The sequence below is a fragment of the Neoarius graeffei genome, chromosome 7 (genome assembly GCF_027579695.1).
Source record: "Neoarius graeffei isolate fNeoGra1 chromosome 7, fNeoGra1.pri, whole genome shotgun sequence".
Lineage (NCBI taxonomy): Eukaryota > Metazoa > Chordata > Actinopteri > Siluriformes > Ariidae > Neoarius > Neoarius graeffei.
Window position 1 is genome coordinate 60,297,626 of NC_083575.1, and position 13,039 is coordinate 60,310,664.

At 43.8% G+C, this 13,039-nt stretch overlaps 1 protein-coding gene across 1 annotated transcript in view; it reads left to right on the forward strand.

The window, feature by feature from the left end:
* Positions 1 to 10,198, forward strand: part of slc1a4 (solute carrier family 1 member 4) — a 40,636-nt gene extending 30,438 nt beyond the window's left edge. The window contains exons 5-8 of the mRNA XM_060926148.1: positions 6,805 to 7,038; positions 7,304 to 7,498; positions 8,351 to 8,485; positions 8,770 to 10,198. Of these exons, the coding sequence (XP_060782131.1) occupies positions 6,805 to 7,038; positions 7,304 to 7,498; positions 8,351 to 8,485; positions 8,770 to 9,034 (829 nt within the window). The 3' untranslated portion in view covers positions 9,035 to 10,198. The remainder of the gene's footprint in view (positions 1 to 6,804; positions 7,039 to 7,303; positions 7,499 to 8,350; positions 8,486 to 8,769) is intronic.
* Positions 10,199 to 13,039: the final 2,841 nt, after the last annotated feature.

Sequence of the window (13,039 nt, forward strand, 5' to 3'; positions counted from 1 at the left end):
GCATCAAATTCAGAATGAGTGTATATTTGCAAAAAAAAAAAAGCTTAACAGTCTGAACATTAAATATCTCATCTTTGTATTGTATTCATTTGGAAAAAGACCAAAAAAGATTTGCAAAGCATTGTATTGTTTTTATTTACATTTTACACAGCGTCCCGATTTTTTTGGATGTGTGGGTAGTAAAAGAGAGCAACTGGACTTGCTTGAAGATTCTTGAAGATGTTTCACCTCTCATCCGAAAGGCTTCTTCAGTTCTGTCTGACTAATAGGGAGTATCAGGTATTTATCCTCTCATGGATGAAAAGCAACCCTAAGGTGCCGTTGAGTCATCCTGTTGGTGTGGGTCACTGGGGGCTGGGTGTGAACAGCCTAGAGTCGTTGGGGTGATCAGTGGTTGTTGGTTCTCTCTGGCCAAGTTTACATTAGACCGTATCTGTCTCGTTTTCTTCGCGGATGCACTGTCCGTTTACATTAAACCGCCTGGAAACGCCGTGAAACGGGAATCCGCCAGGGTCCACGTATTCAATCCAGATCGTGTCAGCTCCGGTGCTGTGTAAACATTGAGAATACGCAGATACGCTGTGCTGAGCTCTAGCTGGCGTCGTCATTGGACAACGTCACTGTGACATCCACCTTCCTGATTCGCTGGCGTTGGTCATGTGACGCGACTGCTGAAAAACGGCGCGGACTTCCGCCTTGTATCACCTTTCATTAAAGAGTATAAAAGTATGAAAATACTGCAAATACTGATGCAAATACTGCCCATTGTGTAGTTATGATTGTCTTTAGGCTTGCCATCCTTCCACTTGCAAGTGGTAAGTGATATGCGCTGGGATCACACACACAGCGGCTCAGTCCCGAATCACAGCTTGTGCACTTCACTCGCGCGCTCTGTGAGCTGCACAGGGCCGGAGTGCGCACCCTCCAGAGGGCACTCGCTGTTCAGGGCGGAGTGATTTGGGCCGAATCCCATTTCACCCCTTGGACCAACCCCTTAGCCCTTCCCCTCCATTTTGCGCGTTCACGTGAAGGGGTAGGGGTATCCCAATCCCAGTTAACGCGGAGGGGGAGGGGAAGGCGTAGGGCTTCTGTACCCCTCCAAACGGAGATTTTCCTGGAGCAGACTCCGAACGAAGGGGTTTGAGTGATTTCCCACAATGCCATGCGGATTTCAGCGAGATTTCATGCGGATTTCAGAAAGATGGCGGTTCCCGCGGCGAAAGATTGTCATAAATGTATTTTCTCCATTATTTACGTGTTTTAAGTTGTTATCCAGAGGAAACACGCCGCTTGATTCGCTTTCGAGCTGAGAATGAGCAGCGATTTCTGAAATCCAAGCTGCTGCTAAAAAGCTTTGGGAGTGAGTATTGTTTTCGGTTGCTTTACTGCGTACGTTTTGTTCTGTTATTCTCGCTTTTATTGTTTACATGAGTGTTCTGACACCTCATTCTGTCGGATGTGGTGCACGAAGCGCCAAAGATATCCCATTCAGTGGTGTTAGTTAACAAATTACACCCTGCCAGCAGAGATTTCTGCCTCTGGCTCTGACTGTAGCGGCTGGTCGCAGCCAATGACGCATCGCGTTTTGCTAACGTAAACGCTGACGGAGGTACGCGATGACGTATGCGATCGTTGAAGGGCTATCCCAATACGTAAGGGTTGAATTTCAAGCCCTATCCCTTGTAGCTCAGTTTCAAGGGGAAGGGCCAAGGGGAAGGCGGAGGGGAAGGCGGAGGGGTAGGGGTAGAAATTAGAATTGGGATTGGGCCTTGGAGCGCAGGATGCCTGCGGAGCCGAGCGTATCTGTGTATTGGTGTTGCTGTGTGCACGCAAATCGTGTATTGGTGTAGCTGTGTGCACACTAATCGTTTTAAAAACATTAATCTGATGATCCGCTGATACGGTCTAATGTAAACATGGGGTCTGTCCTCCTGTGAGTCACTGAAAACAGCTGGGTTTTGGTGTGCATTCAGTAGGGCTGGGTTCAAAAGATTGATCCACGATCCGATATCCATTCACGTTCAAAAAATACGAGATCGATTCAAAAATGTGTGGATCGATCTCTTCCAGGTGGCTATAGGCACTATTTTCTCGACTGCACAAGGACCGCTATAAAAAGCGGGTGCCGGCAAACGAAACCGAAACTTAAGAACGCGAGATGGCTGAAGCTGCACAGCTAAAATCACCGCCTGGCCTGAAAGCTGATGTATGGCATTACTTTGGATTCAAACGTTACGAGGACAGAGACGAAGTCGACAGAACAAAAGCAGTGTGCAAACTGTGCCACATAGAGGTAAAATATAATCAACCAAAAGATGGCCACCAACTGTCATGGTTACACTCTGAGACTTATCAGTCAAGCATCATTTCTTACACAATTGCTGTGGTTGCTGAGGTGCTTTTTTTTCTTTGTGGTCAGAAACCCTGCCATGGGTATGTTATTCAACCAAAAGAGGGCCACCGAATGTCATGGTTTTGATTTAGAATTCAAATAAAACCTGGATTTTTTTTCATTCCAAAATCTCATCTCATCATCTCTAGCCGCTTTATCCTTCTACAGCAGGGGTGTCAAACCTGATCCATAAAGGGCCGTGTGGCTGCAGGTTTTCATTCCAGCCATGCAGCAGCACCCTGATTTGGCTTATTCAATCAACTGACACACCCACCCTTTAATCAAGGGTGGGTGTGGCTGCAAGTATTTGACTGTGTGAAGACAGTTCAGTTGATTGAATGAGCTAAGTCAGGTGTGCTGCTGCATGGCTGGAATGAAAACCTGCAGCCACAAGGCCCTTTATGGATCAGGTTTGACACCCCTGTTCTACAGGGTCGCAGGCAAGCTGGAGCCTATCCCAGCTGACTATGGGCAAAAGGCAGGGTACACCCTGAACAAGTCGCCAGGTCATCACAGGGCTGACACATAGACACAGACAACCATTCACACCTACGGTCAATTTAGAGTCACCAGTTAACCTAACCTGCATGTCTTTGGACTGTGGGGGAAACCGGAGCACCCAGAGGAAACCCACGCGGACAACATGCAAACTCCACACAGAAAGGCCCTCGCCGGCCCCGGGGCTCGAACCCAGGACCTTCTTGCTGTGAGGCGACAGCGCTAACCACTACACCACCGTGCCGCCTCATTCCAAAATAAATCCTTTAAATCCTTGACTCTTCTCTCTCTCTGTGTCCCTCTTACACATACACAGATACATGCACAAACACACGGGCTGTTCCTGTCAGTAGGGACAGTTTTTACTTTAAAGTGACAATCCAGCAATATCTAAGTAGATCAATATCGAATCGGATCGTGACCTTATGAATCGGAATCAAATCGATCCAGGAAATCTGGATCGATTCCCAGCCCTAGCATTCAGTTGTCTGGGAAGTTTGTCAAGGACTGCATTGTAGGTGGCTGATAAATGGTGTCTTAGGCTACATCCACACGACAACGGCAACGAGATGTTATTTAAAAATATATCGCGTCCAAATGGGCAACGATCAGTAAAATATCAGGTCCATATGGCAACGCAACGCTTGCTGAAAACGATGCAATACACATGCCACACCTCTAGGGGCGCTGTAAGACGGTCCCTTCGGAGACACCAGAACAATAGAAGAAGTAAGGACGCATGCGCATAAACTATTATGCGCGAGACTTCATATTAGCCACAAAGTCAGGAAAATCTGTTTGTAAAATTACATTATAATGACCAAATACAATGAAAAGTATTTTTCCAGTCTCACCTGTGAAAGGTAATCCCATGTGATCTCGTTTGGACGGCAAACCTGTTGGTACAGTTAAACGCAGCTAACAGGGATGTGATTTTTCCATGAATTCGCGGAATTCCGCTTTTTTCACCTCAAAACTTGATGAAAAATGTTTTTTCCGATTTTTCCCTCATCCACATTCGTATCCTATTCGTTCCGACTTTGTTTGAAAGATGGCAGCCTTGGATTTGCATCTTTCCGCCTCGATCACGGAGGCTGCCATCTTTCAACTCTTTGTTTGAAGCGAGCTTACGTACAGCTATCTAACAAGCGCGTTCATTGGTTGTTACAGAGCGATGAGCCAATCACGTACCTCGTTTCATCTCAATGACGTAATTGCGTAAATGACGTAATTACGTCAATGAGATGAAACGAGGTACGTGATTGGCTCATCGCTCTGTAACAACCAATGAACGCGCTTGTTAGATAGCTGTACGTAAGCTCGCTTCAAACAAAGAGTTGAAAGATGGCAGCCTCCGTGATCGAGCGTAAAGATGCAAATCGAGTTAAAGAAATCGACAGAATAGTGAAAAAAAAGTTCTGCTGGGAATGGTTGGAGAAAAACCGCGACTCGCCTCGGGGCGAATTACGTCACAAGGCGCGGGGCTAGCGGGCCCTGCTTGTGCTGGTTCTTTGGGGTGAGAGAGAGAGTGTGTGTGTGTGAGAGAGAGAGTGTGTGTGAGAGAGAGAGAGAGAGAGAGTGTGTGTGAGAGAGAGAGAGAGTGTGTGAGTGAGAGAGAGAGTGTGTGAGTGAGTGAGAGAGAGAGTGTGAGTGAGAGAGAGAGTGTGTGAGTGAGAGAGAGAGTGTGTGAGTGAGAGAGAGAGTGTGTGAGTGAGAGAGAGTGTGTGTGTGAGTGAGAGAGAGTGTGTGTGTGAGTGAGCGAGAGTGTGTGTGAGTGAGCGAGAGTGTGTGTGAGTGAGCGAGAGTGTGTGTGAGTGAGCGAGAGTGTGTGTGTGTGTGAGAGAGTGTGTGTGTGTGTGTGTGTGAGAGAGTGTGTGTGTGTGTGAGAGAGTGTGTGTGTGTGTGTGAGAGAGTGTGTGTGTGTGAGTGTGTGTGTGTGAGAGAGTGTGTGAGCGAGAGTGAGAGTGTGTGAGCGAGAGTGAGAGTGTGTGAGCGAGAGTGAGAGTGTGTGAGCGAGAGTGAGAGTGTGTGAGCGAGAGTGAGAGTGTGTGAGCGAGAGTGAGAGTGTGTGAGCGAGAGTGAGAGTGTGTGAGCGAGAGTGAGAGTGTGTGAGCGAGAGTGAGAGTGTGTGAGCGAGAGTGAGAGTGTGTGAGCGAGAGAGAGTGTGTGAGCGAGAGAGAGTGTGTGAGCGAGAGAGAGTGTGTGAGCGAGAGAGAGTGTGTGAGCGAGAGTGTGTGTGTGTGTGAGAGTGAGCGAGAGAGTGTGTGTCAGAGTTGCATGTTGACCATTAAATTGGCTTGAATTTGTTAATCATGACAAGTTTTTTCTTGTGTGTTTGCTTGCCATTTTAGTACAATTTTTAAGTCAGAAAACCCCAGAACCCAGGAGCTTCGGGGGGCTTCCCCCCTTGTCCCCTCACCAGGCTGCTGCCCTGGACCAGGCGACGTCTTTAATGGTCCGGAATAAATTGAATGCTATACGTTGATGGATTAATTTGTTGTTTCTCACCTGTGAAAGGTAATCCCATGTGATCTCGTTTGGACGGTAAACCTGTTGGTACAGTTAAACGCAGCACATGAATCTTTATTCTCCGCTTTGACCTATCCAATATGGCGGCGAGGATGACGTATGATTCTACGCGGAAGGCGGCGTCTTTAATGGTCCGGAATAAATTGAATGCTACACGTTGATGGATTAATTTGCTCTTCTACGCCCTTTTTGAGGAATGTATTGTCGGACTTAAACCAACATCTGAAGAGGTGAGATCGCTCCTTTTTTTCCCTATTTTTGCTGGCGGGATTGACTCTGCCCTAAGGGCAGAGTCTCTCTCTCTCTCACTTTGCACCATTACACAATAAATATTCACAGTGAAAATATTTTGTAAGCGTGTTTCATGAACCAAGTTATAGGATTTGTTGACAACTCGCATCGAGTTCGTTACACTTCTACCCGGCGTGAAGCACTCACAGTCATGTGGTTGTGACGTCATCGTAAACAAATCCGTTCTACTCATCCGGACGACTTCACAACGGCAACGTTGCCAGATCTTTTCACTCTGGAACCCGTTCTCAAAAAGATTGCGTTTTGGGCACCCAAAACGCCCGTGCCGTGTGGACGCCAGGCCTAAATGATAAGCAATTGTATCGGAGTCACCTGAATCCATTGCCGTGTGGACAGGGCCTTAGACCCCCACCTCTGTTCAGTGATGGCCATTCCAGGTTGACAAAAATGGCTTCTTTAACTCCTCGCTCATACCAACGATCCTCTCTGGCTAAAATGTGTACATTGCAATCCTGAAATGAGTGTCCTTTGATGTTAAGATGAAGATAGACAGCAGAGTCCTGGCCTGAGGAACTGGCTCTCCTGTGTTGAGCCATGCACCTGTGAAGCAGTTGTTTTGTTTCCCCAATATACGAGTCCGTGCAATCCTCACTGCACTGAATTGCATACACTACGCTGTCCTGTTTGTGTCTGGCTATTCTGTCCTTAGGGTGGACCAGTTTCTGCTTCAGGGTGTTACTGGGTCTGAAATGTACCAGAATGTTGTGTTTGTAGAAGATCCTCCTGAGTTTCTCAGATAGACCAGAAATGTAGGGAATGACAATGTTCTTGCGTTTGTTCCTGTTATCCTCCTTGTCCGTTATGTTCCTAAGGATGACTCAACGACACCTTAGGAATGCTTTTCATCCATGAGAGGATAAATACCTGATACTCCCTATTAGTCAGACAGAACTGAAGAAGCCTTTCGGATGAGAGGTGAAACGTCTTCAAGAATCTTCAAGCAAGTCCAGTTGCTCTCTTTTACCACCCACAGTTTACTATGACCTGGATGACTGAGAATCTTCAGACATGTTTTTGGATTTGGTTTTGTACATCCTGTCCTGTTACATGCAGTATAATATTGTGTCTTACAGGTATGTACCAGTTGGCATTATGTTCCTGGTAGGCAGTAAGATTGTGGAGATGGAGGATGTGGTTCTGCTTGTTACCAGCTTAGGAAAATACATCTTTGCCTCAGTCCTGGGCCATGTTATCCATGGTGGCATTATCTTACCTCTTATCTACTTTGGTCTCACCCGCAAAAATCCCTTCACCTTCCTCTCTGGTCTAATCACACCTTTCACCACAGCCTTCGCTACCTGCTCCAGGTAATTCCCTACAATGTGTACTTGATCTGTTTGCAGAGGACAGAGCTGTTTTAACTATTGTAGTTATTCCGTGTTGTGCTCTAGGTCCTGTTGCATTAAATACTTCCTTTAAATGTTTAATCTAAATAGAAAACTTCTATCTAATTATAAGGTAGCATTGTAAGTTTATTTGACCATATACTCTATTTCTCTATTTCTGATAAAGTACTACTCATCTCTCATCTGGCCTTCTTTTCATTTTGACTTGTTATTCCTGCTTTCCCAGCTCAGCAACACTGCCCTCGATGATTAAATGTGTTGAGGAGAACAATGGTGTGGACAAAAGGATCAGCCGTTTTATCCTGCCAATCGGAGCTACTGTAAACATGGATGGAGCCGCTGTCTTCCAGTGTGTTGCTGCTGTGTTCATTGCCCAACTCAACAATGTGGAGCTCAATGCAGGCCAGATCTTCACTATTCTGTGAGTACATTACTGTAGTCACAGCTTCTGACAGAGTAACCAGGCATATTAATAGACGGAGAATGTGTTCTAGGCAGCATTCCTATCCCGGGAGTTAAAACAACCCATGCAGACTCCGTCTTATGCCAACCCAGTGCTATTAAGAGTGATCTAAATTTACTAGCACAGGAACCCTCATGCTTCTCAGTTTCTTTAACTCCTGCTATCTGTCAGAGAGCTACAATGAAAAGGGAAGATAGGCATTGATTTATCTCATCTCATCTCATTATCTCTAGCCGCTTTATCCTGTTCCACAGGGTCGCAGGCAAGCTGGAGCCTATCCCAGCTGACTACGGGCGAAAGGCGGGGTACACCCTGGACAAGTCGCCAGGTCATCACAGGGCTGACACATAGACACAGACAGCCATTCACACTCACATTCACACCTACGGTCAATTTAGAGTCACCAGTTAACCTAACCTGCATGTCTTTGGACTGTGGGGGAAACCGGAGCACCCGGAGGAAACCCACGCGGACACGGGGAGAACATGCAAACTCCACACAGAAAGGCCCTCGCCGGCCCCGGGGCTCGAACCCAGGACCTTCTTGCTGTGAGGCGACAGCGCTAACCACTACACCACCGTGCCGCCGGCATTGATTTATATTTATTCTTATTTATTTATTTATTCCAAAAGTGGATTAAAATTGAGATAGGATACAGTCCAAGCAGCTGAGGCTTAAGGACCCAACAGTGGCTCATCAGCAGTCCTAGGATTTTTGAACTCAAGTTGCCAGTCAGTAGGACAGAATCTTAACCGTTGCTCCTCCATGGAGAGAATGAAAGTAAAAGAGATTTTTCTATCCTTCTTACAGCGTGACAGCTACAGCATCCAGTGTTGGAGCAGCGGGTATTCCAGCAGGAGGAATAATCACCATCGCGATTATTTTGGAAGCAATTGGCCTGCCTACCAATGACCTGTCACTAATGCTGGCTGTGGATTGGATTGTGTAAGCTATAGTGTATTACATAAAGTTAATTATTCTCTACTTCTCATTATTCTCTCTGATTGACTGCAGTGACTTTTTTTTCTAATTATAATTTATTGTTAACCATATCACATCTGAAAATACATTTGCAATATACACAATTTTCTTATTTTACAGACTGATTTATGTGTGAGATTTTTCAGTGTGATGTCTTATGACCTTTAAATATCATGTGACATAACACATGCTTGAGAATTTAGTAGCAAGTTATTTATATATTGGTGTGCGTGCATATTTTTTTCCAGGGACCGTACCACCACTGTGGTAAATGTGGAAGGTGATGCCTTGGGTGCTGGGATCTTGCACCATATAAATGAGCAGGAGATAAAAAAGCAAATACATTTTGACATGCAGCAGGAAGAGGAAGAGCTAAAGGAGGTTCAAGTGGAAGCTGTGGCTAATGTCCAGGCTGAAGAGGAGACCTCGCCTCTAGTCACCCACCAAAAGCTGGGCGATGACTGCTCAAATAGCTCTGCTGATGAAAAGGATGGCATGGAGTCCGTGTTCTAAAATTGCTATCTTCTAACCAGTGAAAGCAGTTTATCGATTTAAAGCATTTCCACTCGATCCTTGCATATTCCTTTCTAAAATCTGGGAATATGTGCCGTATCTCCCGTATAGAAGTGTTGAAACTTACTTTGTATTTGTTTTGTGGTATTAGCATAATAGAATGAATGAGAATGAAATGATCAGTGAGGTTACATTCATATCATTTTTATTGTGCCAAAAGGTTTTTTTTTAATTAATTAATCTCTCTTTTGTGAAAAAATTTCCATTTTTATACATGTCTAAAAGGGTGAATATTTCCTGTTTTGAGTTGTTGTTAAAGATAGTGAAGAGAATCATTTACAGACTGACCTCTTTGACTGGCTCTATGTATTTGCTGTGTCTTTATTTCACCTGTGAAACATTAACTATTTTGAAGATGGATAAGAAAACATGTGCTGTAAATATTTGTTTCCCTGATGGCTTAATGTCTTGTCACAGGCCAATTAAGTTCCGGTCTAGAGACAGAGATTTGATGGGGACTGCTTTGCAAATGATCTGAATATGACTTCTGGTGCATGATTTCACTGATTTCTGGGGAAATAAGCATAATTATGCACTTTACGTAATTATTATATGTTACAGAAATGGTACAATAGTACGATACTGTAGTGACTCCCAGTGGTATAAATGTGAAAGTACTGTCAGTCTCAATAAATCTCAGTCTCCGTTTTCCCTTACACTTAGGTTCAGATGTTACCATTGACTTAAACATTCAGTTTTAAAACCACTGATAGCCAAAATAAAATCTGTTATTTGTTTACATTTCAGTACTGATTTGCAACTAACTGTGAAGTAATTAAGTTTAAAGGGTCATTGAGCTATTAATTTTAAATGTATTGAGAAGATAACTGAAATTGTGATTTTACATAATTTTTTGTTAATTTTATACAAAATTTGTTAAATATTTACTTTAATCTACATGCTAATGACACTGGCTGCCAAATTGTTAAAGACTGATATTGGCTGGTTAATACAAGTTAACACCAGTGTATATGTTAATATTGCATTATTGAGACCAGTACAACATTAACGGTACATACAATAATTAGTCTTAAAACTGTGACTTTGTGACTACTATTGATTTCTCTGCTGTGATATGTCTGTCATTAAATGAAGAGCAAAGTGGCCTGCCTTTTTTATGGTGTTGCAAACAGGTTGAATATTCCCTAACAGTTTAAAAAAAAAAAAAAAGCTTTGATAAGTGGTTTCAGATTTTCATATGTGGAAACCATAAAAACATGAAATGTGTTTGTATGTCCCAGTATGTCAGTATAAATATAATGCAGTTCATGTGTGGATAGACACATTCTCAAGGGAAAAAGTACCATTCCTTGTCTCTGGAGTGGTATGCTCAAGCAGACACCTGTTGTAACATTAGTAGGGGAGAGCGGGGAGACTTGGGACATGTTTTAAGCTTTTGTATATTGTGTGAAATTCTTTGCAGTGTCACATTCATATTGCATTCGATAGTATTTACTATACCCTTTTACCACAACATTAGTTTCTCAGCTTGTCACATATACTGGCCTTCAGGTTTCACTTTTTCTGTCATTATTTTTTGTGGGGAGACATGGAACAAAAGTAAAATGCCTAGGCCTACATGTTAAATTTTTATTTATGATCAAAACTTGTAACATGAACTGTATGAACAAAGTGCTGGTACAGCAATAGAAAAATGTCAGTTTACCCAAAATCTGCCTAGACCAAACAGTTCTGTTCTTAAGAAGGAATGAAATAAGCTGAATTCTCATGCAGGTACACTCCCACATTTTTCATCTCATTATCTCTAGCCGCTTTATCCTTCTACAGGGTCGCAGGCAAGCTGGAGCCTATCCCAGCTGACTACGGGCAAAAGGCGGGGTACACCCTGGACAAGTCACCAGGTCATCACAGGGCTGACACATAGACACAGACAACCATTCACACCTACAGTCAATTTAGAGTCACCAGTTAACCTAACCTGCATGTCTTTGGACTGTGGGGGAAACCCACATGGACAACATGCAAACTCCGCACAGAAAGGCCCTCGCCGGCCACAGGGCTCGAACCCAGGACCTTCTTGCTGTGAGGCGACAGCGCTAACCACTACGCCACCCCATGAAGCAATTTTATATTTATAAATCACAAGAAAAAAAAACTGTAACATGAACTGTCCCAACTCTCCCCATTCGGCCATTTTGAAAACAAATCCTTAAATGTTTCCCCGGCAGAATTTAAATAGAATAAATAATACTGTATATGGTTACAATAGGCTACATACTTCAATTCCTAACAAATCCAGAATTCAGCAGCGTACATTACACCACAGAATGGATGTATAGGCGAAATAGAAAATACAAGTTTTGGTTGACAGAAATATTTAATGGCACAAACCTTACTGCAGTGTCCAGCTTTGTGGCTCCAAAGGACGTAGGTTACTCTGAGGTGCAACATCTAACTTCTGATGTAATCTAAAACCTGACTGGTTAAAATTAATTTATGGGAATACAAACTGTTCCAAGTCTCCCTGCTGTCCCCTATCTTTTCTCCCCTATCTTTTCTTTACTCTAAGGTACACCCTCTGTAGTGTAGCTTTACTCTAAAAGTAAATTATGTTCCAGTTATGTACCTTAGAGCTTGTTTAAAGGTTGGCTACACTAAATGCACATCCGTCCATCCATTATCTGTAGCCGCTTATCCTGTTCTACAGGGTCGCAGGCAAGCTGGAGCCTATCCCAGGTGACTATGGGCGAGAGGTGGGGTACACCCTGGACAAGTCACCAGGTCATCGCAGGGCTGACACAGAGACAAACAACCATTCACACCTACGGTCAATTTAGAGCCACCAATTAGCCTAACAAGCATGTCTTTGGGGGAAACCGGAGCACCCGGAGGAAACCTACGCAAACCCAAGGAGAACATGCAAACTCCACACAGAAAGGCCCTCGCCGGATGCTGGACTCAAACCGAGGACCTTCTTGCTGTGAGGCGATAGTAACCACTACACCACTGTGCCGCCTCTGGGTGAAATTCTATTTATGATATTCAGTATGGGGTTTTAAAATATGAATTCATATTAATATTCAGACTTTCTCTGTGTTCTCACACAGATCGCACACAAGTTTATGCAGGCCACTGCACCTTACTGGCATACAGTGGTGCTTGAAAGTTTGAGAACCCTTTAGAATTTTCTATATTTCTGCATAAATATGACCCAAAACATCATCAGATTTTCACACAAGTCCTAAAAGTAGATAAAGAGAACCCAGTTAAACAAATGAGACAAAAATATTATATTTGGTCATTTATTTATTGAGGAAAATGATCCAATATTACATATCTGTGAGTGGCAAAAGTATGTGAACCTTTGCTTTCAGGATCTGGTGCAGCAATAACTGCAACTAAACATTTCCGGTAACTGTTGATCAGTCCTGCACACCAGCTTGGAGGAATTTTAGCCCATTCCTCTGTACAGAACAGCTTCAACTCTGGGATGTTGGTGGGTTTCCTCACATGAACTGCTCGCTTCAGGTCCTTCCACAACATTTTGATTGGATTAAGGTCAGGACTTTGACTTGGCCATTCCAAAACATTAACTTTATTCTTCTTTAACCATTCTTTAGTAGAACAACTTGTGAGCTTAGGGTCGTTGTCTTGCTGCATGACCCACCTTCTCTTGAGGTTCAGTTCATGGACAGATGTCCTGACATTTTCCTTTAGAATTTGCTGGTATAATTCATAATTCATTGTTCCATCAATGATGGCAAGCTGTCCTGGCCCAGCAGCAAAACAGGCCCAAACCATGAAACTACCACCACCATGTTTCACAGGTGGGATAAGGTTCTTATGCTGGAATCCAGTGTTTTCCTTTCTCCAAATATAATGCTTCTCATTTAAACCAAAAAATTCTATTTTGGTCTCATCTGTCCACAAAACATTTTTCCAATAGCCTTCTGGCTTGTCCACATGATCTTTAGCAAACTGCAG